Source organism: Prionailurus viverrinus, chromosome B4, assembly GCF_022837055.1.
Source record: "Prionailurus viverrinus isolate Anna chromosome B4, UM_Priviv_1.0, whole genome shotgun sequence".
Lineage (NCBI taxonomy): Eukaryota > Metazoa > Chordata > Mammalia > Carnivora > Felidae > Prionailurus > Prionailurus viverrinus.
The window spans coordinates 12798621-12825166 of NC_062567.1; the positions used below are offsets into that span (position 1 = coordinate 12798621).

The following is a 26546-nucleotide window of genomic DNA, read 5'->3' on the forward strand; positions in this document are numbered from 1 at the left end:
GGCCCTGGATGGCTCAGTCTGCTAAGCATCTGACTCTTGACTTCGACTCAGATCATGATCTAACAGTTTGTTAGTTCAAGCCCTGCATGGGTTCTGCACTGACAGTGGGGAGACTGCTCAGGATTCTCTCTTTCTTCTTCTCTCTCTGCCCCTCCCCTGCTCAGTCACTCTCTCTCTTTCTCAAAATAAATAAATAAACCTAAAAAAAAAATGCGAAAATACATTTACATTAATTGTGCACACACACGGATATCACAAACAGATTTCATGAGGGAACACCAAAGTTTGTATAATAAGCTGATACTTTCTAGTGTATTCTTTTCTATTCCATACTTTGAGCAAATTTCATGACTGACTAATGAGTCATGAATGTTTTAGTGTTTGAAAAACATTGGAATAAGTGTTATATGGGTTTTTGTCTAATGTTAAAGTAGAAAATGAATCAAGTACATTTGTCTATTCTCTTGTCCCCTCTTGGTAGGATTATATTAATGCATATGCAGTAGATACTAATATAATATAAAATTGCAATTTAAATTAGTAAAGTTAGCTAATCAACTGCATTCTTTCAAGATTCAAATATCTTGTACTTTAAGAAGACATTTAAAACAGTCTCACAATCAGCTACTAAGAAATTCTTCACAATTTCTACCTATAAACATTTTACTTGTTCCTTTTTTCTTTGTACTTCCCAGGCACATCTGGATGCGGGCAGAAACAGGGATGAGGGAGGGAGTCAAAGTAATAACCAGAAACTGATCTCTTTCCTTCCAAACACATATTTAGGGGCTGACATCATAGCCCGTGGCATGAAATACAGATGGAAAAGTAACTGGATTCAAGTCAGGAAATTTAACCTTTATCAGATAAAGACAGGAAAGCTTTCAGCAGAGAAACTCACACCTGCTGTGAACTAGAAATCACCAGCCGAATATTGTCATTATTGCTCCGAAAATAACTTCGGCTAGAGCAATAAAATAGGACAAGGGCCAGTGATTAAGCCTCCAGTGACGCTTTCTCCTGATACTGTTTTCTTCTACGGTAAATACAACAAATCAGACAACTGAAAAGAAGGCATCCCAACACCTCCTAGTTGCGGTGGGCAGCTCCCTGGGACTCAGGCTGCCTGGAGGGTGAGCCCACTGGCTAACCAGCAGGGGCCCCACATCAGCCTCCTGCGCCCAGCCCCTCTCTGAGCAGTCCTGAGGGGCCACCCTCAACAATTCACGACAGCCAATCACTCACATCCTGCCGTATGGGAACCTGAGACAGGCTCTAAAGTGGTAAGTTGAGTCTGCCATATGGCTTCCTGGGTCCGTGGTCTGATTGCTGTTTAGAATATCTGACTGTGTTAGTCAGACCGATGAGTTCATCCAGTCAAAGGCAGGAGCACAGGGGCCAGCCGGGCTTGGCGAAGGACGGAAAGCAAACACTCCCTTGTCTGTGATTTCAGCCCTGTCTGGGCCGAACAGAGGCCAAAGTAATGATTATCACACAGGGAGGCAGATGGAAGAGTCTTTTGAGTTTGCCATGTCAGGGTCCCTTTCTCATTTTGTCAAATCTCTTTTCTTGTGTTGTCTTTCTTTGTTAGTTTCCTCTCCAGTTTGCTTTTTTCCCCCCTTTTTCTCAACTTTCTTTTATGTTACTGGTCTCTTATCTCTCTGAAAACCTTTTTTAAATTAAGGTCTAGCTTCAATAGCCTTCCTGCCAGATTATTTTGGTCACTCTTGGTTCTTACTGCACTCGCTGTTGCCCTATAAGCAAGTGTGGCTACGTCTTACTTTGCATATTTTCATGCATGGTATTTTCAGGAGGCCCCAACAGCATTGTATGTTATCTAAGACACAGCTAGTTTATTCATGCAGCAAATTAGACTTGTGTTCACAGTTGATTACGGCCAGGAGACATCACAAAGATGATCAAATCCAATCCCTTACTTAATTTTACAGATGAGAATTCAAGTGGCTTGCTCCCAATCCTAACCTAATATTCAGTGTGGTTTGGGCCAAATGTATGAGACGGATAAAACTACAGACGTATGGAAAATTGTGTGCACCCTGTAATTTCTTAAAAAGCCAATTTTGGTCAATGGATGTTAAACCCTTGGACAAAGTCCAGTGAATATATCAATTGCGTAACATAACCTATTGTAATTGCTGGGGATTCAACTCCCCTGCTCTCGAGCTGGATAATAAACTGTCTCCGAGAAAGGGGCCCTCAGGACAGAAGGGTGTATGATTCACTCACACTCAGGTTTCTGGAGAAATCTAAAGCCATACTACCCAAACACAGAACTTGAACTACCAGAGAACAGCAGTTTTGCATGGAATACAGAATAGTGACTAGCCACTCTGAAAAGAAATAACTGAGAAATTGGGAAGGGATTCTGAGTGAATGTTTTTTTTAAAAAAATATTTATTCATTCATTCACGTATTTATTTATGAGGGTAGGGATTTTAAAAGATAAGCACCTAAAGATCTCTGGAGGCAAGTCTATGTTACAGGGAGCATATCCTGCACAGGAAAAGCTTCCAGTACTTTCTCAAAAGAACATCAGTGAATCACATCATGCTGTTGGGGCAGCTCAGAGGCTGTGGGATGCGTGAGAAGCTCAGCCACCAAAGGTATATTCTAGAGCTACACTGGATGGCATTTTTGTCCAGTAAATATCTTTCTAAATATGATGCCAAAGACCAGACTCTCTAAAAGGGCACACATCCCATGTGGGAACATGAGCCTAATAAAACATGATACCCTCATGAATTCCTTGTGCTTTTGGGGCTGGGGGCATCTCTGGTTTACAAACTACCTCAAAGACCCTGCTTGCAGAAGATGTTTATTTCCCACACTGCACTTGCAAAGAGCAAAGTTAGGATGAGAATTAAATAACAGGAAAAATAATAAAAGAAATAAATGCTAAAAAGGTTCATTTTCATTAAGTCAAATTTAGAAATACATTTTTGTTAAGATATGTTCCATTTCCTGCCACAGGGTTTCATGTAGTACTCTTTTATTCTTATGTGCTGCTGTCCTTTCTCTAATCTCTTTTTCTTCTAAGTTTTTTTTTTTTTTTAATTATTTATTTTGAGAGGGAGACAGAGAGAGCACATGCACATGAGTTGCAGAGGGGCGGATAGAGGGAGGGAGAGAGAGAATCCCAAGCAGGCTCCACTCTGTCAGCACGGAGCCCAGGGCAGGGCTGGATCCCACAGACTGTGGCATTATGACCTGAGGCAAAACCAAGAGTCAGATGCCCAACTGACTGAACCACCCAGACACCCCCCTTTCTCTAATTTCTTAAAATTAGTATTTAGTCTCTTAAATAATTTTCAATTTTGATAGAATTTTAAGCTTGAAGGTTTAAGAACTAGCTCCCAAATTCCTCTCACCTAGATTTACTACATATTTGTATTTTGCCCTCATTTCTTTATCTCTGTCTCTTTCTCCAACTTACTCCCTTATTATCTGAACCAATTGAGAATAATTTGGAAACACGCAATGTCTTTACCTCTAAAAACATCAATGTATCATTCCTAAGAAGGAAAACATTCTCTGACAAAACACTGTACAATTATTATAATTAGAAAATTTAACACTGATACGGTACTCTGGTCTAATCATTATTTTTAAGAAGGAAGGTACTGGAGTCACCACACTCTTTTCTACACCAGCTTTCATTGTGCACCACGGGTTCAAAGATAAAGTCTTCTCATAGTACTATTTTGTAAGGAACCAAGTTGGTACCAAGGAGACGATGCTGTTTTGTTACCTGCTGACACGTCAATTGCTTCATAGTTTATTAAAAAGCCTTCATATGCAAGGTCGGAGTCAGCCACAAATACAAGCATTAATGCATTGGTACTGCTGGTAAGAGAGGGCGGGACTGATTTTCCACAATATCTGTGCGAAACCAAGAAGGAACAGAGGTTTAAATTTTTTTTAGTATACTTGAAATGAGGTACCAAATATTAGGACATGTAAAAATAAAAATAGTATCCCCTATTAACCTTAAAAACCAAATATATTTCAGGCACAAAACATTCACAAAGTTGCTGAAGCTCATCGTATTCATGATTACTTCCCTGAAATGGTTTTAAGTGTTATACTTACCTGTGTGGCTTGTCGTACATAAGAAGTTTAGTGAAATGAGATAGCAGAAGCTCTACTACGTCACTGTATATCATATGAATTAACTTCTTAATAAAAATGTAATAAACTTACACAACAGCGGGAAACCATATACCATAAACTACAGTTTATAAACTACAGTCAACTCCATCATTGGAGGCATTATGACTTTGAGCAGATGACTCAACCTTGGCGCCTCAGTTTTCCCTTCTCTAAAATGGGGGTCATGATAGTAACTACTTCATAGAATTTCATAGAATTGTTTTCAGAATTTTGAGTTAGTATACTGTATAGAAGAGGCTTAGATCAGTGCCTAGAATAGTGAGCCCTATAGAGGTGGACTCTATTATCTTTAAACACCTGGCCTGTGCAGAGGTAAAAGATTGATTACTGAGCCATGTTAAATTTTTGCCTAATAGAACCCATGTGACTCAGAAAAACTATTCTAATAATGCTGAAAATAGAGAGTAATGCTGAAATTAATGCTAAAAGATATTCCAAGAGCTTATTTCTAGAGAAACACCTATGAGAGTGATTAGAAAATAGAAATCTCAAATCAAAGCAAATTAACCAAATGGAATCAAAGTAAATTAACCAAATGGAATCAAAGTAAATTAACCAAATGGAATGGCATGGGAAAAATATACAAAAACAAAAATAAGAGGTAGTGTTGAATATGGGAAATAGATGAGTTAAGTTCCAAGGGAGGAAAAGAAAAATCTGCATTGTTAAAGGATTTAATATCTTGATCAAAACAAAGGTAGGTGAATGAAAAATTTACATGTCTTTTTATATGCACATATTTACCAAATTTGGGCAAGATTATTACAGCTTATGTCACTCATCAAAAATTATATATTTTGCAGTGACTATGATCAAGTCTCATGAAAAAGAAGAAAAATTGTAAAATGAAAGATTAAGAGTAAGAGAAAAAATGAAGAGGGAGAAAAAACTAGGAGAAGAAATAAGTTTAAGAAAATAATGAATAAAGGGAAAATGTTTAAAATAGATGAGAAAAAATAAAATGAAATGTAAGAAGAAATAAAAAAGAAATCATCAGATCCCCATTTCCAACAAAGATGTAATAACAGGGGCTCGATATAAACTTTTACATGAAACAACTAAAAATGTGGACAAAATATATAAAGCAATGGATCTCAAGACACTGGATAGCAAACAAGAAGGACAATGATTCTTCAGAGACAACAAACAAGTGAGTTTGAAAGCAAAACTGGAAATGATTAAGTTGTTCCCAGGTAACTTAATATATCCTTAAAGAAAGCTCAACATATGTGGAATTTAAGAAACAAAACAAACAAGGGGTGCCTGGTTGGTTCAGTCAGTTGAGCATCTGAATATTGTTTTTGGCTAAGGTCATGATTCCAGAGTTGTGGGATCAAGCCCTGCGTTGGGTTCCACACTGAGCATGGAGCCTACTTAAGATTCTCTCTCTCTCTCTCTCTCTCTCTCTCTCTCTCTCTCTCTCTCTCTCCCTCTCCCTCTCTCTCTTTCTCTCTCCCTGTCTCTATCTCTAGCTCTAGCTCTAGCTCTTTCTGCCTTCTTCCCTACTCACAGAAAGAAAGAAAGAAAGAAAGAAAGAAAGAAAGAAAGAAGCAAGCAAAGGGGGAAGAAAAGGAGTGAGGCAAACCAAGAAACACACTCTTAACTATAGGGAACAAACTGGTGGTTACCAGAGGGGAGGTGGGTGGGAGGATGGGTGAAATAGGTGATGAGTGCACTTGTGATGAGCACAGGGTGTTGCATGGAAGTGCTGAATCACTATATTGTACACCTGAAACTAATATGACACTGTATGTCACTAACTGGAATTGAAATAAATACTTAATAAAAAAATAAACCTCAAAAACACATATAGGAATACAATAATGTCCAGTACACAAAAATACAAATTTGAAAAAATATCTGGCATCTTATCAAATATTACCAGGCATGAAAAGTAAGAAAGTAGAATCCATAATGAGAAGAAAATTTTATCAATCAGAACACAGCAAGAAATGACACAGATGACTGAATTAGCAAACAAAAATATTAAAATAGTTATAACTGTATCCCAAAGATTTAAGAAGCAAGAGGAAAAAAATAATGTGTAGAGACATGGAAGATATAAAGATGGCCCAAATTGAATCTCCAGAAATGAAAACTATAATTTCTAAGATGAAAGATACACTTGGTAGGATTAATAGCATAAGAGACACTGCAGAAGAAAAGATTAGCACACTCGAATACACAGCAATAGAAGCTTTCCAAAATGAAACACCCAGAGAACAAAAACTCAAAATCTAATGAACAGAGTTCATGAATGAATTCTGGGAAATATCAAAGGGCCTAAGACACCAATAACCAGAGTCCCCAAAGGGGACTAAACTAATGGCCCCCAAATTTTTCAATTTGATAAAACTACTGTATTTCAAGAAAAAGTATTTCAAGAACTAATGGCCAAAAAATTTTCAATTTGATAAAACTATAATCGCTCAGATCCTAGAAGCTCAATGACAAAAAATTATGCTAAGAAAATCCAGACCCCCCCCAAAAAAGAATACATACAATATAATTCCATATTTATACAACTCCAGAATATGCAAGCTAATTTACAGCAATAGAAATGGTGGTGTTTTCCTAGGGGTGGGGATGAAGGATGGAAGTAAGGAATTATAATAGTCAGAAAGTTATGGGAGTAATGGATGTGTACATTATCTTGATTTTTGTAATGTTTTCACGGGTATGCTTAACTTACACAAAACTTAATGGCTGAAGACTAAGGCTACAGAGTAGTAAGTAGTGATGCAGAAATGGTCATTAAGAAGCGTGTTGATCTCATCTGGTTTTTATAACACAACGTGGTACATTTTAACATCCTTCAACACAATAGGAAAGAAAGAAAGCAGGAAACTTTGGTGTTAAAAAAAATAAATAAAAACAAAATATTCTCACCTCCCAAGAAATGTCCCAGAACCAGTGTCATAAACTTCCAAGTAGTCATTTGTGCAATTGTAATGGAACTCCAGATGAAATCTCCTGAATATCAAATGAATCAGGTAGCCAGGTTGGACCAATATATGCCAAGTACAGTTGATGCCATGAGGGTAGATATTTGGGTGGCCAGGACTTTGAATGATTCCTGTTGATTCTGTGAGAATTTTTCCACATGCTGTTGAAATAAAAATAATAATCATTATTAGAACCGGTAACCAACAAGCTACCTGAAAATTCAAACTAAAACAATTGGACCATAACCTCTTAAAAGCTGAAAAAGAAAAATGTTCCCCATATGCCACTTAAGTGAACTTAGTTCCTCCCTTATTAATGGAAATCAGTTAACCATTGATATGTACTGATTAAGAAATATATTTTTTCTTTGGCTTTGAATGTACTTTAAAATTTTTACAATGGGGGCGCCTGGGTGGCGCAGTCAGTTAAGCGTCCGACTTCAGCCAGGTCACAATCTCGCGGTCCGTGAGTTCGAGCCCCGCGTCAGGCTCTGGGCTGATGGCTCAGAGCCTGGAGCCTGTTTCCGATTCTGTGTCTCCCTCTCTCTCTGCCCCTCCCCCATTCATGCTCTGTCTCTCTCTGTCCCAAAAATAAATAAACGTTGAAAAAAAAAAAATTTTTTTTTTAAATAAATAAAAAATAAATAAATAAAATTTTTACAATGTAGATAACTACACATCTACAGTGTAGATGAATTGTCTATAATTTATTTCCACTGTTTACTTTTTCTGCCAAGACACAAAGCAGGAGAAAAAATCAGTATCTTACCTAATTCTGCAGTACTGAATTTAGCCATGAAACCACGATTTTCAGTAGAAGAACTTTTCACAAATATGACATAAAGAAAATTGTACACAGATGTTATAAATGAAGGTATGTCTGTGCCACAATATTTTTTATTTTCAGGAGAACCCAAAATGGAACTACTACCAATCTAGTAAAAAAAAAAAAAAAAAAAAAAAAAAAAGATATATTTAAATTTATTTTGTTAGGTATTATTTTTGAAAATTGCTTTGAATAATTATTTTTGAAATATTTTTATCAATGCAGTAAAAATAAATTGTAGCCACCACCAACGAAACTCTATATCCATTAGCAGTCATTCCCCATTTCTGAACCCCAGGCTCAGATTGTCCATTCTGGGCATTTCAAATAAATAAAATCACACACTACATGGTCTTGTATGACTATCTTCTTTCACTCCATCTGTTTTCAAAATTCATCCATGTAACATGTGTCATTTCTTCATTCCTTTTTAATGACCTATAATATCCCATTATATGGATATACTACTTTTATTAATCCATTCATCATTTGATGGAAATTTATATTGTTTCTACTTTTTGGCTACCAAGAATAATGAGTATAGTCATTTATGTGTGAATTTTTGTGTGGACATGTATTCATTTCCTTTGGATATACACCTAGAAGTGGAATTCCTGGATCAAATGATAAATGATAATTTCTGGATCAAATGTTTATTTTTTTGTGGAACTTGCAATTGTTTTCCAATGTGACTGTACCATTTTTTTTTAATTTTTTTTTTAACGTTTATTTATTTTTGAGACACAGAGAGAGAGACAGAGCATGAACGGGGGAGGAACAGAGAGAGAGGGAGACACAGAATGGGAAGCAGGCTCCAGGCTCCGAGCCATCAGCCCAGAGCCCGACGCGGGGCTCGAACTCACGACCGCGAGATCACGAGATCGTGACCTGAGCTGAAGTCGGACGCCTAACCGACTGAGCCACCCAGGCGCCCCGTGACTGTACCATTTTATATGCTTACTAGCATTGAAAGTGTAAAAGATTCCAATTTCTCTATATCCTTGTCAACACTCATTATTTTATGACTTCATGATTATAGCCATCCCAGTGCTTGTGAAGCAGCATCTCATTACAGTTTGATTTATATTTCCCTGAAGATTAGTGATATTGAGCATTGTTTCATATGATTATGGGGTATTTGTATATCTTCTTTGGAGAAATATATGTTTAGATTATTTACCCATTTTAAAAATTAAATTGCTTTTAATTTTGATGAAGTCAAATTTTTCTATTTTTTCTTTTGTTGCGCTCTTTGTGTAATATCTAAGAAGGCTTGGGCTAACCTAGGTGACAATGTTTTCTTCTAAAGTTTCATTGTTTTAGCTCCCACATATAGGTCTATGATCCATTTTTAATTAATTTCTGTGTATGGTGTAAGGAAGAGGTCTGCTCTCATAATTTTGCATGTGGATATTAAGCACCTTTTGTTGAAAATACTATTTTTTCTCACTGAAATGTTGTGGCACCCCTTTCCAGAACCATAAAGGTTGCTGGCTGTAAAGGTATGGATTTATTTCTATATTTCCAATTCTATTCTATTGTTCCATATTTTTGTCCTTACTCAACTAATATACTATCTTTATTACTGTAGCTTTGCTCCAGGTTTTGAAATTGGTCAAGTGTGAGTCTTCCAACTTGGTTCTTCTTTTCCAAAAATACTTTCTGGCATTTCCATATGAATTTTACAATCAGCTTGTGAATTTCTGCAGAACGTGTCAGCTGGGATTTTGATAGGGATTAAATGGAATCTTTAGATATATTTGGGGAGTACTACCAACTGAACAACATTAAATCTTCTAATCCATGAACATGGGATGTCTTTCCACTTATTTAGGTCTTTAATTTCCTTCAACAATGCTTTGAGAGCACAAGTTTTACATGTCTTTTTAAAGACGTATTTCTCAATGTTTATTCTTTTTTTATACTGTTGTAAACGGCATTGTCTGCTTGGTTTCATTTTCAACTTGTTCATTGCTAGTGTATAGAAAAGCAAATGACTTTCATATTTTGATCTTGTATCATGCAACTTGCTGAATATGTTTGTGTGTGTGGATTCCTTCTAATAGTTTGTGTGTATGTATGTGTGGATTCCTTTTGATTTTCTATATACAAGATCATGTCACCTGTGAAAAGAGAGAGTTTTACTCCTTGCTTTTCATTTTGAATGCATTTTCACTATTTTATTTGCTTAATTGCCCTAGCTAAAATTTCCAGTTATAATGTTAAATAGAAGTAGTGAGAACAGACATCTTTGCCTTTTTACTGACAATAAGGGCAAAGGATTTAGTGTTTTATCATTAAATATGATGCTAATTATGGGCTTTTTATACATGCCCATTTTGGGATTAAGGAAGTCCCCTTCTATTCCTAGTTTATTGAGTGTTTTTTATCATGAAAAGATGCTGAATTTTGTCAAGTGCTTTTTTTGCATCTATTGAGGTAATCACGTGGAGAGTTTTTCCTTTATTTTATTTTATATCACTGATTTTTGAATATATACCAACCTTACATTCCTGGGGTAAATCCCACTTGGTCATGGTGTATATTTCTCCTTATATGCAACTGAATTCAGTTAGCTAGTATTTTGTTGAGGATTTCTCCATCTATATTTATAAGAGATATTGGTCTATACAAACTAGTTTTGTTTCATATAGCTGATCTGAGGATAACATGACATAATATTTTTAATTATATTCCGCCAAATACAAATATCCAAAGTTATTTCACACTTACCTCAATATAATCTGTATCACAGTGGGCAGAATTTCCTATTTCAAAGGCAGTGAAATTGAGAATAACTACTTGGCTTTGGGGTTGGTAGATTGTCCACCTGCAGACCCTTTCTCCTGGGTACACATTAGGATAAAAAGGTGAGCGAATGACCCCTTCTCCAGTTAATTCTCCTCCACAAGCTGTAAATATGAAAACGATAGTAGAGTTTGTTCAGAGATAAATGATTTTTGCCTTCACTTTCATTGCGAAGTTTAATTCTGCATAGAAATATAAAGGAATGTGATCTTACTATTAGAATTTTTTCCTTGCCACTAAAGGACATAAAAATGACTACATTATTTCAAGAAATTAAAATGTTATAGTCAGACAAATTAGAGACTTAAAAATTTTCTTACCAACTTGATAAACAGCTCTGAAACTAGCTCTTACAACTGTAACATCTATTTTAAGCCTGATCCAGATACTATTAGTAATGGATTTAATCTGAGAGAGAGTTTCATTGCCACAGGCTTTTCCAAGCAAGGTTTGATCATCTCGAACCTAAAGAGAAAAATAAAACAGATCTGTAACCCTAATCAACAAAATTAGCTTGGCAATGGTGGATTATTTGGAGATGAAAAAATGGCACTTTCAAAATAAATTATAATCTAACTTGGGTTACATATTTATATTATTTTTGAAAGTAATCAATGGGTCATTTTTTAGCACCATGCCATAACATTAAATATTGATAATATCTTAAACCAAAAACAAAGCCAAAAGCATGTAAATATTTAAACTGTTCTCCTAATAATTTCTACAATGTCAAAAGGGATATAAATGTACAACTTCTGATTATTTAGAAAACAAAAAAATGTGAGAATATGATATACCAAAATATGCAAGTGTCAGCCACATCTGTAATTAAAGTAAGTCATAGACTAAACTGCTTTTATTAATGAAAGAAAGAGACAGAAAAGTAGATTACAGAAAGAAGATTAAAGGAGTCAACTTAAAAAATTGGAAACAGGTATTAAAATGAGGGATAATAAAGTAAAAGTGAAACCTAATAAATAAAATACAAAAGAAAGTTGAATTCAAGAATACATTCAAGAACTGTATTGGGGAGGTAGTTTGGGGGATGGGGATATTTAAGACATATCTTTGTCAATAAAGATAAAAGAAAATAAAGAAAAAATAAATAAACACAAATACACAAATCCAAAATGAGAAAGATGGTACAAATACACAGATACTGACACATTCATTTCCTATGAATAATAATTCTTTGTCAAACTCTATGCTAATACAGTTGAATGTTTGAAAGAATTATTTACAGAAAAAATAGAAATTACTAAAATTATCTCAAGGAGAAGGAAAATAAAATCTGAGTAGACAATAAACCATGGATTAAATTGAAAACATTATCAAATAGCTACGTCCCACCGCGCCCCAAAAAAACTTCCAGGAGATGCTCTACCCTGTCAATTATTTCAAGCTTTTAAGGAGCATATAATTGACACTTATAATCAGAACCATCTTACTAATTCCAACAGAGAATAATACAAATGAAACTATGCATTGATCTCACCTATTTACACCGATATAAAAATCTTAAACACAATTCTAGAAAAACAAATTCGCTTCATCGTTAGGCTTATAAACCAGTCATATATGGGAATTTGAATAATGCAAGGATTATTTGAAATTACAAGTTATAAATTAAGCTCATCAATGGATCCAGTAAGATAAACCATCTGTTTCCATAGATGTAAAAAGAAAGAAAGAAAGAAAGAAAGAAAGAAAGAAAGAAAAGAAAAGAAAAGAAAAGAAAAGAAAAGAAATGTCAGCATTCCTGTTTATTAAAAGTAAAACTCTCAGAAGGTTAGGAGGAAAAGAAAATTTCCTTTATACAATAAAGACCACCCGTTGTAAATCAATAGTCAGTGTCTTATATTGGCCATAAGCACAGTCTATGGAGTCATACAGAGCAGGCCAAAGCCTCTGCACTCTTGAGCAATCTACTAAATCTAAGCCCAACTCATGGGCTTGTTCAAGCAAATCCATGAAACACTAGGATGAATTCCTTAGCAAAATGCTTAGTAATAAAAAATGTGAACTGAAGAATAGCTATTGCTATTGTTGACATTTTTAGAGGTGAAACAATAGAGGGTCCTCACAAAACCAGGAATTGTTCTACGAATATAGATACTACTCCTGTTACATGGAATTCTTTTGAGAGGTCTAGCCATCCAAATATTAATTCATTTCCTCAACTAACATGATCAAGGCATCAGAAAGTGCCAGGCCCTGTGCAGGTGACAGTGCTGTGAAGGACAGTCAGCACGCTCAAGGATTCTAGAATAAGAAAGCACGTTTTTCTAAGAGCATTAGTGTCATGTTTGGGAAAGTACAAGAGGCTATATTACTACTTAACACGACGGTTCTCGATAGGTAGTGAGACATTTGAGAAATCTGTGAAGGCATTTTTTTGTTTTTGTTTTAATCAATCAACACAATAGTGGTAAGGCATTATTGCATTTAGTGGCTGAGGACCAAAGACACTAAACACCCTGAAAAGTGAGAGACAGACACACCCCAAAATTCTCCTATTTCCTGTGTGAACTTCACATAGTGGCAGTTCTGTTACTAGGTATAAAACCTAGCTCTATTTTATATACTAAACCCAAAATATTTTTGCCCAATTTTAATACACACTGAATTTTCCAAGATTATAAGTTTTGTTTTGTTTTCCTGGAAATCTGACAAGAGTTGGTAGCCATTTCAGAAGATCTGTCACCAACCCACACAGCCACGTCAGCCTGGGTTTGTACGGTGGCATTCACAGTGATTCAAAGAGAACATTTAAGGTTTCATTTTGTCTTCTAGTGCAGCTTGCCCAGGCTTTTAACTTAATGACATAAGGAAACATATATTTTACATTATTTCTCCTAAATCCTACACTTCCAACTTTATTTTTTTATATATATATGTGTATTCAGGCTATATCATCTATGATTTTCATTTCAGAATAAAGAAACGGGTAATATAAAAAGGCCTTAAAGGAAACTGACTTTACCCTAAAACCCTGAACTCAAACAGGGCATCATAGATATTTGTCAGTGGAAATAACCTTTAAATTGAGATTTGAAGGATTACCCAGGCTGAGGAAAATGGGCAATAAAGGGAAGATTTTAAAAGTCTGATACTCAAAGCGGAGGGCGAGGGGAGGGATATGGTTGCTCCCATCCATAACTGGTGGAAGCATATATAAATTTCTGGAAAATAATTCAACTATGTATCAGGAAGAGTCTTCAAAATGTTCACGTGGGACTCAGTAACTTCACTCCTTAACATCTATCATTGGGAAATCATTCAAGATACAGGCAAAGACACACAAGGATTCCCACTGAAGTTGCTCTATAATTAGAATATTGAAAATACTCCCAGTGTCTAATAATAGGAGGGTGATTAAATAAATTATGGAACAGCTGTATGATAGAATCTTACACAGATGTTAAAAATCACATCCCTCTCCACTGACTCATAACCAAACCAGTTTGTTTCTATGAGCCGTAGCATGAATTTTGCATATTGTCTTAAACTTATGCTAAATATCTCTCTAACCAAACAGATCTCTGGGGGAGGAGACAATGTCTGTCATGCCTTTAGCATCTAACAGACCTTTGCAAACAGGTATTTGACAAACGTTTGTTGATTCATTAATTTTAAGGTGTGGTATGATGGTTCAATTTTTGTTAGAGACACAAACATACTGGTTCTTGGAAACCAAGAAGCATGAAACACAGAGTAATATATCACCCTCCTCTCTGATCCTCTGGGACTCCATGCTCCTCTGTTCAGACTGAAGTCTCTCTTTTGCATTTTGCCTGTTAGAAGATGACAAGAAGGGAGAAAAACGGCCAAAGAGCATCAGAGCAAGCTAAAGTGGGCCATTCCCCTGGGACCTTGCTAATGAAATTCAAGGATCTTAGCAAGGAAAAAGGCAGCTGCAGTCCAAATGTTTTAAGAAGAACTTATAGGGCTCAAGGGCCCTAAACCTCGAAGGTACAATTGATTTGGGCTGCATTTCTCTCTCTCTGTGGAAATGAAACCTTATTAATTCTAAATGGCAGTATTCTCTGTGGATCCTGGACATGACAATATCTTAACCACAAATCCTTTGAAAGAGACAAATAAAGTTCATCAAATGTTCTAAAGTGATCCCCAATATTTGTTGCAGCCCATTCTGCATTCAATATTATAGGACTTGTGAATTTGCATGCCACCACGCCCCTACAAAAATACACTCTTTTCTTTGTGCTTAGGCACCAGGATAGACTGTATTCTTTTTCCTAAATATTTATATTCCTCCCTATAAGGGGATCTAACATCTCTGCTCATTGCCATGTAACTTACAGCACCTTCCCATGGAGAATTAATACTTATTCTTTCTATTGACTGGGCTTGGCCTTAGGGTTTGCTTTGCCCAGCATAACATGAGCAGAAGTGATAATGCCATCTATCTCCAAGCAGAAGCTTTGGGAGTAACTGAAGGATTCAACCATCTTTTGCTTTCCTTTATTATTTTTTTTAACGTTTATTTATTTATTTTTGAGAAAGAGAGAGAGAGCACATGAGAGGGAAGGGGCAGAGAGAGAGAATCTCAAGCAGGCTCCGTGCCACCAGTGCAGAGTCTGATGCAGGTCTCGAACTCATGAACTGTGAGATCATGATCTAAGCTGAAATCAAGAGTCAAGACGTTTAACCGACTGAGCCACCCAGGTGCCCCTTTTTCTTTCTTTTTTTTTGAGATCAAGAACCTGGGTCCCAGGGACAAATGGAACAGAGTGAACCGCCTGGCAACAGAACTGTCACTGACCCAAAACCAACATGTTTATGTGGGCAAACAATAAATGTATGCTGTTGTAAATCACAGAAATTTTTGGTTTGTTATTGTTTTTGATTTGTTGTATTGATTGCTATAGACAGTTTGTTATTGCAGTATAACGTACAGAAAAGTGATATTTATTTAAATCTGGATTATATTGGGGCACCTGAGTGGCTCAGTCGGTTAAGTGTCGGACTTCAGCTCGGATCATGATCTCACGGTTCATGAGTTCAAGCCCTGTTTCAAGGGATTCTCTCTTTCTCTGGCTCCACCCCTCCCCTGCTTGTGCTCTCTCTCTCTCAAAACAAATAAACTTAAAAAAAAACTGGTTTATGTTAAGAGGTTTTTCTTAACAAGTCAGGTAAAGCCCTGAGCCATCAGAATAAATTCATTCTTTCCAGTGGATCTCATTTGTAAAGAAATGACTAGGGCCAATTCAAAATTCCAGTGTTCTGTGGACCTGGCCCAGGTTTCTCTTTGATTGCCTTACTTATCCAGCTCAGACTGATTATTTCAGGCCCAGAGACACAGTGTATAACCCATGACCCATGATCTCTAGCCTATGAAATAACCCAAATGGCTTCTGATTTTTGCATTCATCAGATCGAACTAGTTCTTGGAGAGAAACTACTCATTAAAACAATAACAACACAAATAGAGTTCTTACAAACGAACTATTTCCTGGAGAGAAAGCTAAAATGAACTGGGCCGAGAAACACAGTTCATATGAAATTGAAGTGTGAGCCCTTGGAGCCCAGTCAGCAGTAAGCTTTAACATCTGCAGTGGACCAGGTCCCAAAGCCACATCTCAATCCATGTGCTCAATGTGTTTGTATCTGCCATGTATCCAAATATGTTTTTATATAACAATTCCAAAAATCTATTTAAAGTATTAAATGAATTTAATTCAAAGCAACCAAATATGCAGGCATGTAAGCTCAGCCTAACTAAGAGCTGTAGACAGAACCCTTGCATGCAGCAGTCTTTGAACATGCAGCGTCTTGTGAAAGGAGCTTCAGGCTGAAATGCCCCTTAGCTAAATAAAGACTTGATCCTGCAGACCAGTCTCGGTTAATTTGGGCGTGTAGGAGGGGGATGTGGCCCCACTGCAAATGAGACGATTAAAAGGTGAGGAATAGGGGCGCCTGGGTGGCGCAGTCGGTTAAGCGTCCGACTTCAGCCAGGTCACGATCTCGCGGTCCGTGAGTTTGAGCCCCGCGTCAGGCTCTGGGCTGATGGCTCTGGACTGATGGCTCGGAGCCTGAAGCCTGTTTCCGATTCTGTGTCTCCCTCTCTCTCTGCCCCTCCCCCGTTCATGCTCTGTCTCTCTCTGTCCCAAAAATAAATAAACGTTGAAAAAAAAAAAAAAAAGGTGAGGAATAAGAAATGAGAGAAGCCACGCAGGGATTAAAAGCTATTTCCTTATGTTATTACCATTCATTATTTGTTATTATGTTTCATGATTTCATTTCATTTATTTTTTTTTTAATTTTTCTTATGTTTATTTATTTTTGAGAGAGAGAAAGAGAGAGAGAGAGTGAGAGAGACAGAGCATGAGCAGGGGAGGGGCAGAGAGAGTGAGACACAGAATCCGAAACAGGCTCCAGGCTCCCAGCTGTCAACGCAGAGCCGGACGTGGGGCTCAAACCCATGAACTGCGAGATCATGACCTCAGTGGAAGTCAGATGCTTAACCGATTGAGCCACCAGGCGCCGCCTCATAGTTATAATTTTAAAGTGTTGTATGCCTCATGAAACAGTGCCCTTTCTAATATCTCTATCAGTACAGTAAACTTATCCTTTATCTAATTTTTTAAAGAATCTCCTTTCCCCAAATCAAGAAGACTTGACTAGTTTCACCTAGAAGTGAGAACCTACATGATCTCAAACTCCATTATGTCACCGTCTCCTCCCTTTTTCTTCTCCCCAACACCACGATCATAATCATCCTCCCGTTAACTTTTAGTAACCATTCACACGGGTGCCAGGCACTGTGCTGAAAACATTCTAATTGTTTCCCTTTCCACTGAGCCAGTCTGTGTTCTTTACCTCCATCTACAAAGCCTTACAAGGTCTAGCTCCTGCCTAATTTTTTTCTCTCCCTCTTCTTTGCGATTCCAGCCACATTAGTCTCTTTACAATTCTGAGTTTGTCGAGATTTTTTTTTTCTCAATTCACTCTCAAATGTTGTGTTGGCATTTCCAGCTGGAATCATCCTTCTCTTGACTCGTGGCACTCACTGCTAACTCCTTCTCATCCTCAGACCCAAAATGTGACATCTTTGGGGAAGATATTTCTAACCATTCAATTGAAGTCATCAGCCCTATGATTTTCTCCCATGGGACTGTTTCTTTCCTTCATGGTATGTTTCCCAACCTGAAATTACATAGTTGGGTGCTTCCTTGTTTAATATCTATTTTTTTAATGTTTATTTCTGAGAGAGAGACAGAGAGAGAGAGCGAGAGAGCGAGTGGGGAGGGGCAGAGAGAGAGGGAGACACAGAATCCAAAGCAGGCTACAGGTTCCAAGCAGTCAGCACAGAGCCCGACATGGGGCTCGAACTCATGAACTACAAGATCATGACCTGAGCTAAAGTCAGACAATTAACCGACTGAGCCACCCAGGTGCCCCTAATATCTGTCTATTTTAAACACCCATTGCCAAGCACAGTGCCTGGTATCTAAGTCGTTTGATAAATATGTAGAGAATGAATAGATAAATAAATTGATGAGCCTTTTAATTCTTTTCAGAAGACTATATTACTATTCCTATTATAGATGAGGAAAACTGAGGCTTGCAGATGATACATATCTTGTCCTTAGTAAAAGAGACAGTTGAAGTCCTTTTTCATGCTTCCATGCAATATTGTGTTTGTTTATATCAGAGAGAACTGGCCATCCTCTCGATTTCTCCAGATGGTTTGTAGCACTCGAGATAGGTGCCCTTTCCAACACCCTCTGCATCTCCATGTCCCATTGGGTTTGTGATCTCCCGATGAGCATGCAACTCCTTCACATACAGCAAGGATCTGTTCTGTACAATGCCTCATACCTCCCAAACTAGGTGGGACTACCATCTCACTCTTTTCCCCGGCTCCCACTACACCAGGCTTTCACCTGAGCAATGGCGTGTTTTGTCACTCCACGACAAAAGATCAGGATGGCCAAGCAATTGTGGAAAGACCACGCTGACCACAGAGCTAAGATAGTAACCCAGTGTTCCCAGTTGCTGCCAAAACCCCAAATCCAATACGCTCAAGAAGGCAAGCTATTGAATATCACTTCATTTCCCCTTTTTTCCTGCCATCTCTAGAAAGACTATTTCTCTGAGCTAAAATTAATTTCAACATGTGCTTAACTGGAGAACAATACTCCTCGGCCTCTGCTGGTTGTTCTCTTACTGCAGCTGCCTTCCGGTTTCAGTTGTCAGAAGTCTTCCTCTGCCATTCGGGTTTTTACTCTTAAGAATTATTCGGTGAGTCACAGCCATGAGACTGTAACCAGCATGTTCCCTTGAGGATAACAAGTGTCTTCAGGCGGACCAAACGTTGTCGTAGCCCTCCCTCAACCAATCTCAAGGATGGAGATGAACAGCTTCAATGCCTAACAAAAAGCAAAAGGAAGTCTTGTGTGGAGATGTGGGAAAGCTGTGTGGGGCCAGCTGGGCAGGGTGGGGGAGGGAAGGAGTGGGGAGAAGAGGGGGAAGTGATAAAAGATCAGAGGGAAGATAGGTCTCCAGTCTTTCAGCTTGTTGTACTCCCTCACTCTTCCAATTTTTAGCTCCTTCTTTATAAGCTTGAAGATTTTACCTGGACATTGAGTTTCATCATGTCTCACAGATTTTGATACCTAGCATTTTCTCTTTCTTATTTTCTACATTGTCTTTCATTTCATTTTCTATTTCCTTCCTTAACCCAGTACTTATTTAGGAGAGAGTTTATAGATTTCCAAGTATTTGGACATTAAAAAAATTTTTTTTATCAATAATTCTAGTTTCATTACATGGTAAAGAGATACGCATACAATTTTTGTTTTGTGAATTGGCTGGGATTGGCAAGAGGTCTAACATATGGCTAATATGGGGGCGCGTGGGTGGCTCAGTCAGCTAAGAGTCCGACTCTTTATCTCAGCTTATGTTATGATCTCATGGTTTGTGAGTTCGAGGCCCAAGTCTGGTTCCACACTCACAATGCAGAGCCTGCTGGAGGTTCTCTCTCTCCCCACCTCTCTCTCTGCCCCTCCCCTGCTCGTACATGGAGCTCTCTCTCTCTCTCTCTCTCAAAAATTAATTAATTAATTAATTAATTAATTAAAAAATAAAATAAAACATGGTTAATGTCATTCAATGACACTTGAAGAATAGGTACACATTCTGTATATTTCAGACAACAAATTAGTATAACTTACTTCTCTCTATCTTATTAGAGTCTTCAACTCTTCTGTGCCATTGATCTCTGTTTGCTTTCCACTTCTAAGAAGGAACAACTTTCTCAGAAGCCCTCCTATTTCCTCAGAAGGCACTTCTGCTTCCCCTTCCCTTATCTGCCTCTCTTATGTGGTTCCCTTTCCACTTACCAGAGTTCTTGGCTACCAAGGGGTCAGAGGATCCAGGACTGGTCAAGGAGATTCTATTCATTTCTTTCTATATCCCATTTCAAGCCCTGTCCTTAGCATCATACAGGCTTCTAAAATTATTATTCAGCCTACTACTTGCACTCTCTGGGATTAAAAATTAAACTTTCATGACTTCCTTATGTGTCCTTCACTTAGAGTTCTGACGGCTTAAATCACTTATGAAATATTAATGAGAGGTGCTGCTTTTTTTCCTGGAAAGATGCTTCTGCCCGATTCATTGATTTGTTCCATACAATGTAAAAGCTCTCTTTGCCAAAAACAGATGAACTAACAGTTGATCTGTTCTTGCTGTACTCATTATTTTGTTACCAGCCACATTACATCACCCATGGGCAATGTGTGTTTTTAAAAGCAGAAACTTTAGTTGAGAGAGAGATATAAATCCAAGAATTAATTCATAAATGTGTGCTTCTTGTTAAACAAAAAGGAAAATAAAGATATGCTATACTGGGTCTGGCCAATACCATATTTATTATCTTCTATAGTTAAATTTTATTCTCAATAAAAGTTTTACAGAGCTCTCTTACTGAGCAAAAATTCTTTCAAAACTACACTATACATGAAAAAAGATAGACTAGGCAATAACATCTTCATTTAAAGGATATGTTCACATGGCAAAAGCCAACTGGAACTACATAATGAGAAGATCTAGGATTTTTAGAGGGGCATCTATTCCTTCAAAAGAAAGTTTTCTATTATCATTCTCCCAGATCTCTCTAGAATTCCCTCTCTGCTTTTCACTCTTTCTAAAATTTTGGGTGGTCTTTTCTCTCTCATAGAGTTAGTAAATGGCAAAGTCATCTGCTCTCCAAACCATTAATGTACCTAAAATACCATTATTCTTTTTTTATTCCTTTGCTTAAACATTAACTTTTTAGATATACCTTTAAAAAATGAAACCATCATTTCAGGGAGCAATATATTGATTCATAATAATGCCATTTGAATTTGGTTCCAGCACCACTTTCTTCCATGCCTACTGTCTGAAGGACATGAAAAGAAATATACGCACTTTTTAGAAATAAAATGGGTTAATTCACTAATTACCCCAATAGAGGGATATGATTTACTGGCAAGAAATTGATGTGAGTCAACATATGTCTATCCAGAATCCCATGAAGGTGCATCTAAATCCTATTCTGACAGTAACTAGAGTTTGATCTTTGTGACCTCAATTTCCTCATTGGTAAAACTAGGAATTTAAATTAGATGACCTCTGAGGCCCTTGCTGGTGCTAAAATTCTATAAATCGATTGTATTCCTTTAGGATGGTCAAGGACATAATAGAAAATCTATTCAATTATTTAAATCACTATACATGTCCTGTCCTTCTAATGGCACTCTTGTATTTTTTTCCATCAACAACCCCTGAGGGAAATCTGATCAAGACTTTGAGTGTGTGTGCACATCAGAATGTCAATACTTCAATGGCCAGCCATGAAAGGTCTTATCCGCTGTCTCTGAACTGATAAATTCAAGGCAGGAGTTAGAAATCTGGCCTAGGAAAACCTTGCATTCTTATTATGTTTTTAATTGCTGACACTTCTTTTATCATTCACTGCCTTTACTTATTATCACAAAGTTTGAAGGATAGGTAGGGCATCTTGTGGAAGTAGAAACTGAAACATCCAGATGAAGAATTTTCCAAGCTTCTACAGTCATCAAATGACTGAAAAAAATAAATAAGAACCTGGATAAATTAACTATAATCCTCTTCTGGCCATAAAACATTCTCCCACTCTGTTTTATAAAATTAACTCTTTGGATGCTAGTTGTTGCTTTTTTTAATAACTTTCCACAGCAATTCAGAATTCATGTAACGCCTTATGGAAATTCAGTTAGAGAGCACTGCAATGCCAGAGAGGATATATCATTCCAGATGCTTTGATGACTGCTTCGAGTCATTAGAACCACCACATAGTCCCTAATAGAAAGGTACTCAGATTTCCCTAAAAATTAGAGTTATAGTTCTTCCTGTCTGAGAAAAGCATTGTGCCTGGTTCCGTATTATAGTCCTGTGACCAGGGAGCCACATATGGAATTGGGAAATTCATAAGAGCTTCCTTCTTATGGAAGGTGAGCCACCTTTTGTAGTCATAGCTACACAATTGTGTTTCTGTTCTTATCAGAGAACAGTACAACTGGAACGAATTCAGCGTCCAGCTCCCCTACTCCACAGACATGTAACCATGGGCAAGTGACAACTTCTCTGGGCCTCAGTTTCCTCATATCACAAAGGAATAATAACAGTTGTTGTGAAGATTCAATGAATTAACTCATGTAAAACGTGTATCACATCCAACAGACAGTAGAAAGTTAGTAATGGTTATCTACTTAATTTATTAGAGTGTTTTATAGTAAATCTTATATTTATATTTATATTTTATATAAATTTTATAGTATTTTAAAGGCTTAGAATAGCACTTGGTACATAGTAAGTAGTCTCTACGTGCAAGCTATTTTTACTGTTCTTAAAAAGCAGATGTTGGAAATTTAATTTTTATTTACATAAATGTATCTAAAATAGATAGCATAAAACTTTAACGTATTTTATGAGATACTTAAGAGAACACAAACGGAATGAGTATACACGTTTACCTCACCATCTAAGTCAAAAGTCTCTGGTTTAAGAAAAAAACAAAAAAACAAAAACAAAAAAAACAACTATGTTGCTGAATCCAGAGAAGCAGTTTAAGATGACAGCATAGAAAGTTCCTGAACTCACCTCCTCCTAGGAACACAACAATCTACAGCTACATACAGAAAAATTCCCTCTGAAGACGGCCTGAAAAATACCTGAACAAGCTCCTCCACAACAAGAAATAAAAGGGGCACATCAAAATGGGAGACACAGTCTCTCCAAAAACACCATCTCTAGTACAGCAGCCCACAGTTGAGGCATCTCACAATCTCCCTGAGGAGCAAGGGGGTTGTCCCCACATGAGGGACCCAAATCTTGGAACCTACACCAAGGAGATGAGAGCCCAAAAATGTCTGGTTTTGAAAACCAGTGAGGCTTAGGTCCAGGAACCATATGGCTGTAAGGAGTGGAGACTTCACTATTCAAGAGCTCACACACAGACTCACTCACCCTGGGACCTAGTACAGAAGCAGCAGTTTGAAAAGCACTTAGTAAGTAAAGGAGATTCATTTACTGTTCTTAAAGCACCCGCCAGAAGAGCAGGAGCCTAAGAAGCTCCCTCTGGGGACAGAGACACTGGCAGGTACCATTTTCAGCATTTTCCTTCTAACCTTCTAGTGCTTGTGGGCATGCTCAGACTTTATGTGCTGCACCCCATGAGCCCGTCTAAGGTGGACAAGCACCCCACTCCTGTACACCACTATTCAGCAGTTTACCCAAAGTCAGCTAGGTGAGTGCCCCACCCTCATATGCCACTCCACCTTGGCCTTGCCAATGATGACCTAGTGAGCGCCCCACCCCTGCATGCTCCTTCACAGTGGCACCACCAAAGCCAGCCAGCTGATGCAATCCATACAAGGAATGTCCCATGAGAATCTGTCTGGTTCTCATGGCCAAGGGGGTTTGGGCCTAGGTCCTATGGGTCTGAAACAAATGGAAAGAAAATTCTTGGCAGGCTATCACCATAGGGCACTGCACAGACAGCAGACTGAAACACATTCCCAGACTTGCTGTGAAACACATTCCTATCTACCTGACAGGAATTTCAGGTTACGAAAGTGTTCTTGGGAAACAGAGGCTATAGGAAAGCATCTTTGAGCTCGTACTTGATCTTACTACATCTCAACAATACCTCCCAGAAAAAAGTCCAAACACTCATATGGAGCCTTGAAATTTGCAACTGTTGCTAAGGGGACACATCTAGATCACTTGACCCAGAGCCAGCAGAGGGTACAATTGAGGTCCCACAGGATTGTATATATTTGCATACCATAAAAGCTGCTGCCTGAGGATCTAGCTTCTAATCAGCCTGAAACTAAGTGCTGACTGAGTTCGCCTCTCGGGAACACTCATAGGTCTTGGCATACCCTCAATAACTGGGACCTACCAAGAAAAAGTCAGGCTGCTTAGACAATCACAAAGGTTTGAAAGACACTGAAGGCTTAGGGCAAGGTTAAATGATAAGGTTTATTTCCTACAAAAGATCATTCATATAAGACCTGGAAAGATAGCTGTTACACCTGATACATAGAAAGGGACACAGAGAGATAAACAAAATGAGGAGACAGAGGAATATGTTCAAATGAAAGAATAAGATAAAACCCTAGGAGTGCGGGGCGGGGGGTGGGGGGTGTAAGGAGGCAGGGAGGGAAATACCTTAATGAAATAAAGATAAATAATTTACCTGATAAAGAGTTCAAAGTAATGGTCATAAAGATGCTCACTGACCTCTGAAGAAGAATGGATGAACACAGTGAGAACTTCAACAAAGAGACAGAAAGTATAAGAAAATACCAAACTGAAGCCACAGAAATAAAGAACACAATAACTGCTCTGAAAAATACACTAGGAGGGTTCAACAACAATTGAGATGAAGCAGAAGACAGAATCAGTGAGCTGGAAGACAGGACAGTCCAACTCACAAACAGAGCAGCAAGAAGAAAAAAAATTTAAACCAAAAATAGCTTAAAGAACCTATCAGACATCATCAAGTAGAATAACAGCCACATTATAGGGGTCCCCGAGGGAGGAGAGAGAAAGGGGCAGAAAACTTATTTGAAGAAATAATGGCTGAAAAAGTCCCTAATTTGGGGAAAGAAAGAAACATCCAGATCCAGGAAGCCCATAGAGGTCCATAGAAAATGAATTCAAAGAGACCCACACCAAGACGCACTATAATTAAAATGTCAAAAGTTAAAGAGAGAATCTTAAAAACAGTAAGAGAAAAACGTGTTATGTATAAAGGAACCACCATAACACTGCCAGCAGATTTCTTAGCAGAAAATTTGCAGGCAAGAATTGAGGAGCATATGTTCAAAGTGCTGAAAGAAAACAACTTCCAGCCAAGAATACTCTACTCAGCAAGGTTATCATTCAGAACTGACAGAGAGATATAGAGCTTTCCAGATAAATAAAAGCTAAAGGAATTCAACACTAAACAATTTTATGAGAAAAATTAAAAGAACTTCTTTAAGCTAAAAAGAAAGGGTGCGTATCAGTTACAAGAACAAATATGAAAGTAAAAAATCTCACTGGTAAAGGTAAATATAAAGAATGAATTAATCACTTATAATATTAGTAAGAAGATTAAAAGACAAAAGTAGTAAAAAAAAATAATGATAACCAAATAATTACTGAAGGGATATACAAAATAAAAAGATGTAAAATGTGACATCAAAAAGATAAAATGTAGTGGGGGTAGTAAAAATGTAGAATTTTAGAATGTGTTAAAATTTAATTTGCTGTCAACTGAAAATAAATTGTTATAAATATAGGCTGTTATATGTGAGCCTCATGGTAACCGCAAAGCAAAAACCTATAGTAGATATACAAAAGATAATGAAAAAGGAATCCAAGCATACTACTATAGAAAGTCATCAAAACACAAGAGAATAAGCCAAATAGAAGAAAAAAGGAACAGAGAGTAACTACAGAACACAAAGAAAACAATAAGCAAAGTAGAGTAAGTACATACTTACCAATAATTGCTTTAAATGTAAATGTGCTAAATTCTCCAATACATTGAGGGGCTGGATGTATTAAAAAAATAAAAATAGAAAAACAAGGCCCATCTATATGTTGCCTACAAGAGACTCACTTCAGATGTAAGGACACACATGGGTTGAAAGTGAAGTGATGAAAAAGGATATTTCCCACAAATGGGAACCAAAAGAAAGTTGGGGTAGCTATACAAATATCAAATAAAATAGAGTTTAAAACAAAGATGCTTATAAAAGACAAAGACAGGCAATACATGATGATTAAGGGGTCAATCCAACAGAAGGTATAACATTTATAAGTATTTATGTACCCAACAGGAAAGAACCTAAATATGTAAAGCAAATACTAACTCACCTAAAGGGAAAAATTGACAATAATAGAGTTATAGTAGGAAACTTTAGTACCCCATTTACATCGATGGATAGATCATCCAAACAGAAAATTACTATGGAACATCAACCTTAAATGACACATTATACCGCATGGATTTGACAGATATATACAGAACATTCCACCCCAAAGCATCAAAACATACATTCTCCTCAAGTTCACATGGAACATTCTCCAGGTTGGATCATATGTTAGAACAGAAAACAATTCTCAATAAATATAAGAAGACTGAAATCATATCAAGCATCTATTCCAACTACAATGGTATGAAACTAGAAATCAATTATAAGAAGAAATCTTTAAAAATCACAAACGTG

At 37.3% G+C, this 26546-nt stretch overlaps 1 protein-coding gene across 1 annotated transcript in view; it reads right to left on the reverse strand.

The window, feature by feature from the left end:
* Positions 1-26546, reverse strand: part of CUBN (cubilin) — a 283623-nt gene that overhangs the window by 211474 nt on the left and 45603 nt on the right. The window contains exons 18-22 of the mRNA XM_047868193.1: positions 11091-11235; positions 10696-10874; positions 7906-8071; positions 7081-7297; positions 3770-3900 (exon numbers count right to left, since the gene is read on the reverse strand). Coding sequence (XP_047724149.1) covers positions 3770-3900; positions 7081-7297; positions 7906-8071; positions 10696-10874; positions 11091-11235 — 838 coding nt within the window. The remainder of the gene's footprint in view (positions 1-3769; positions 3901-7080; positions 7298-7905; positions 8072-10695; positions 10875-11090; positions 11236-26546) is intronic.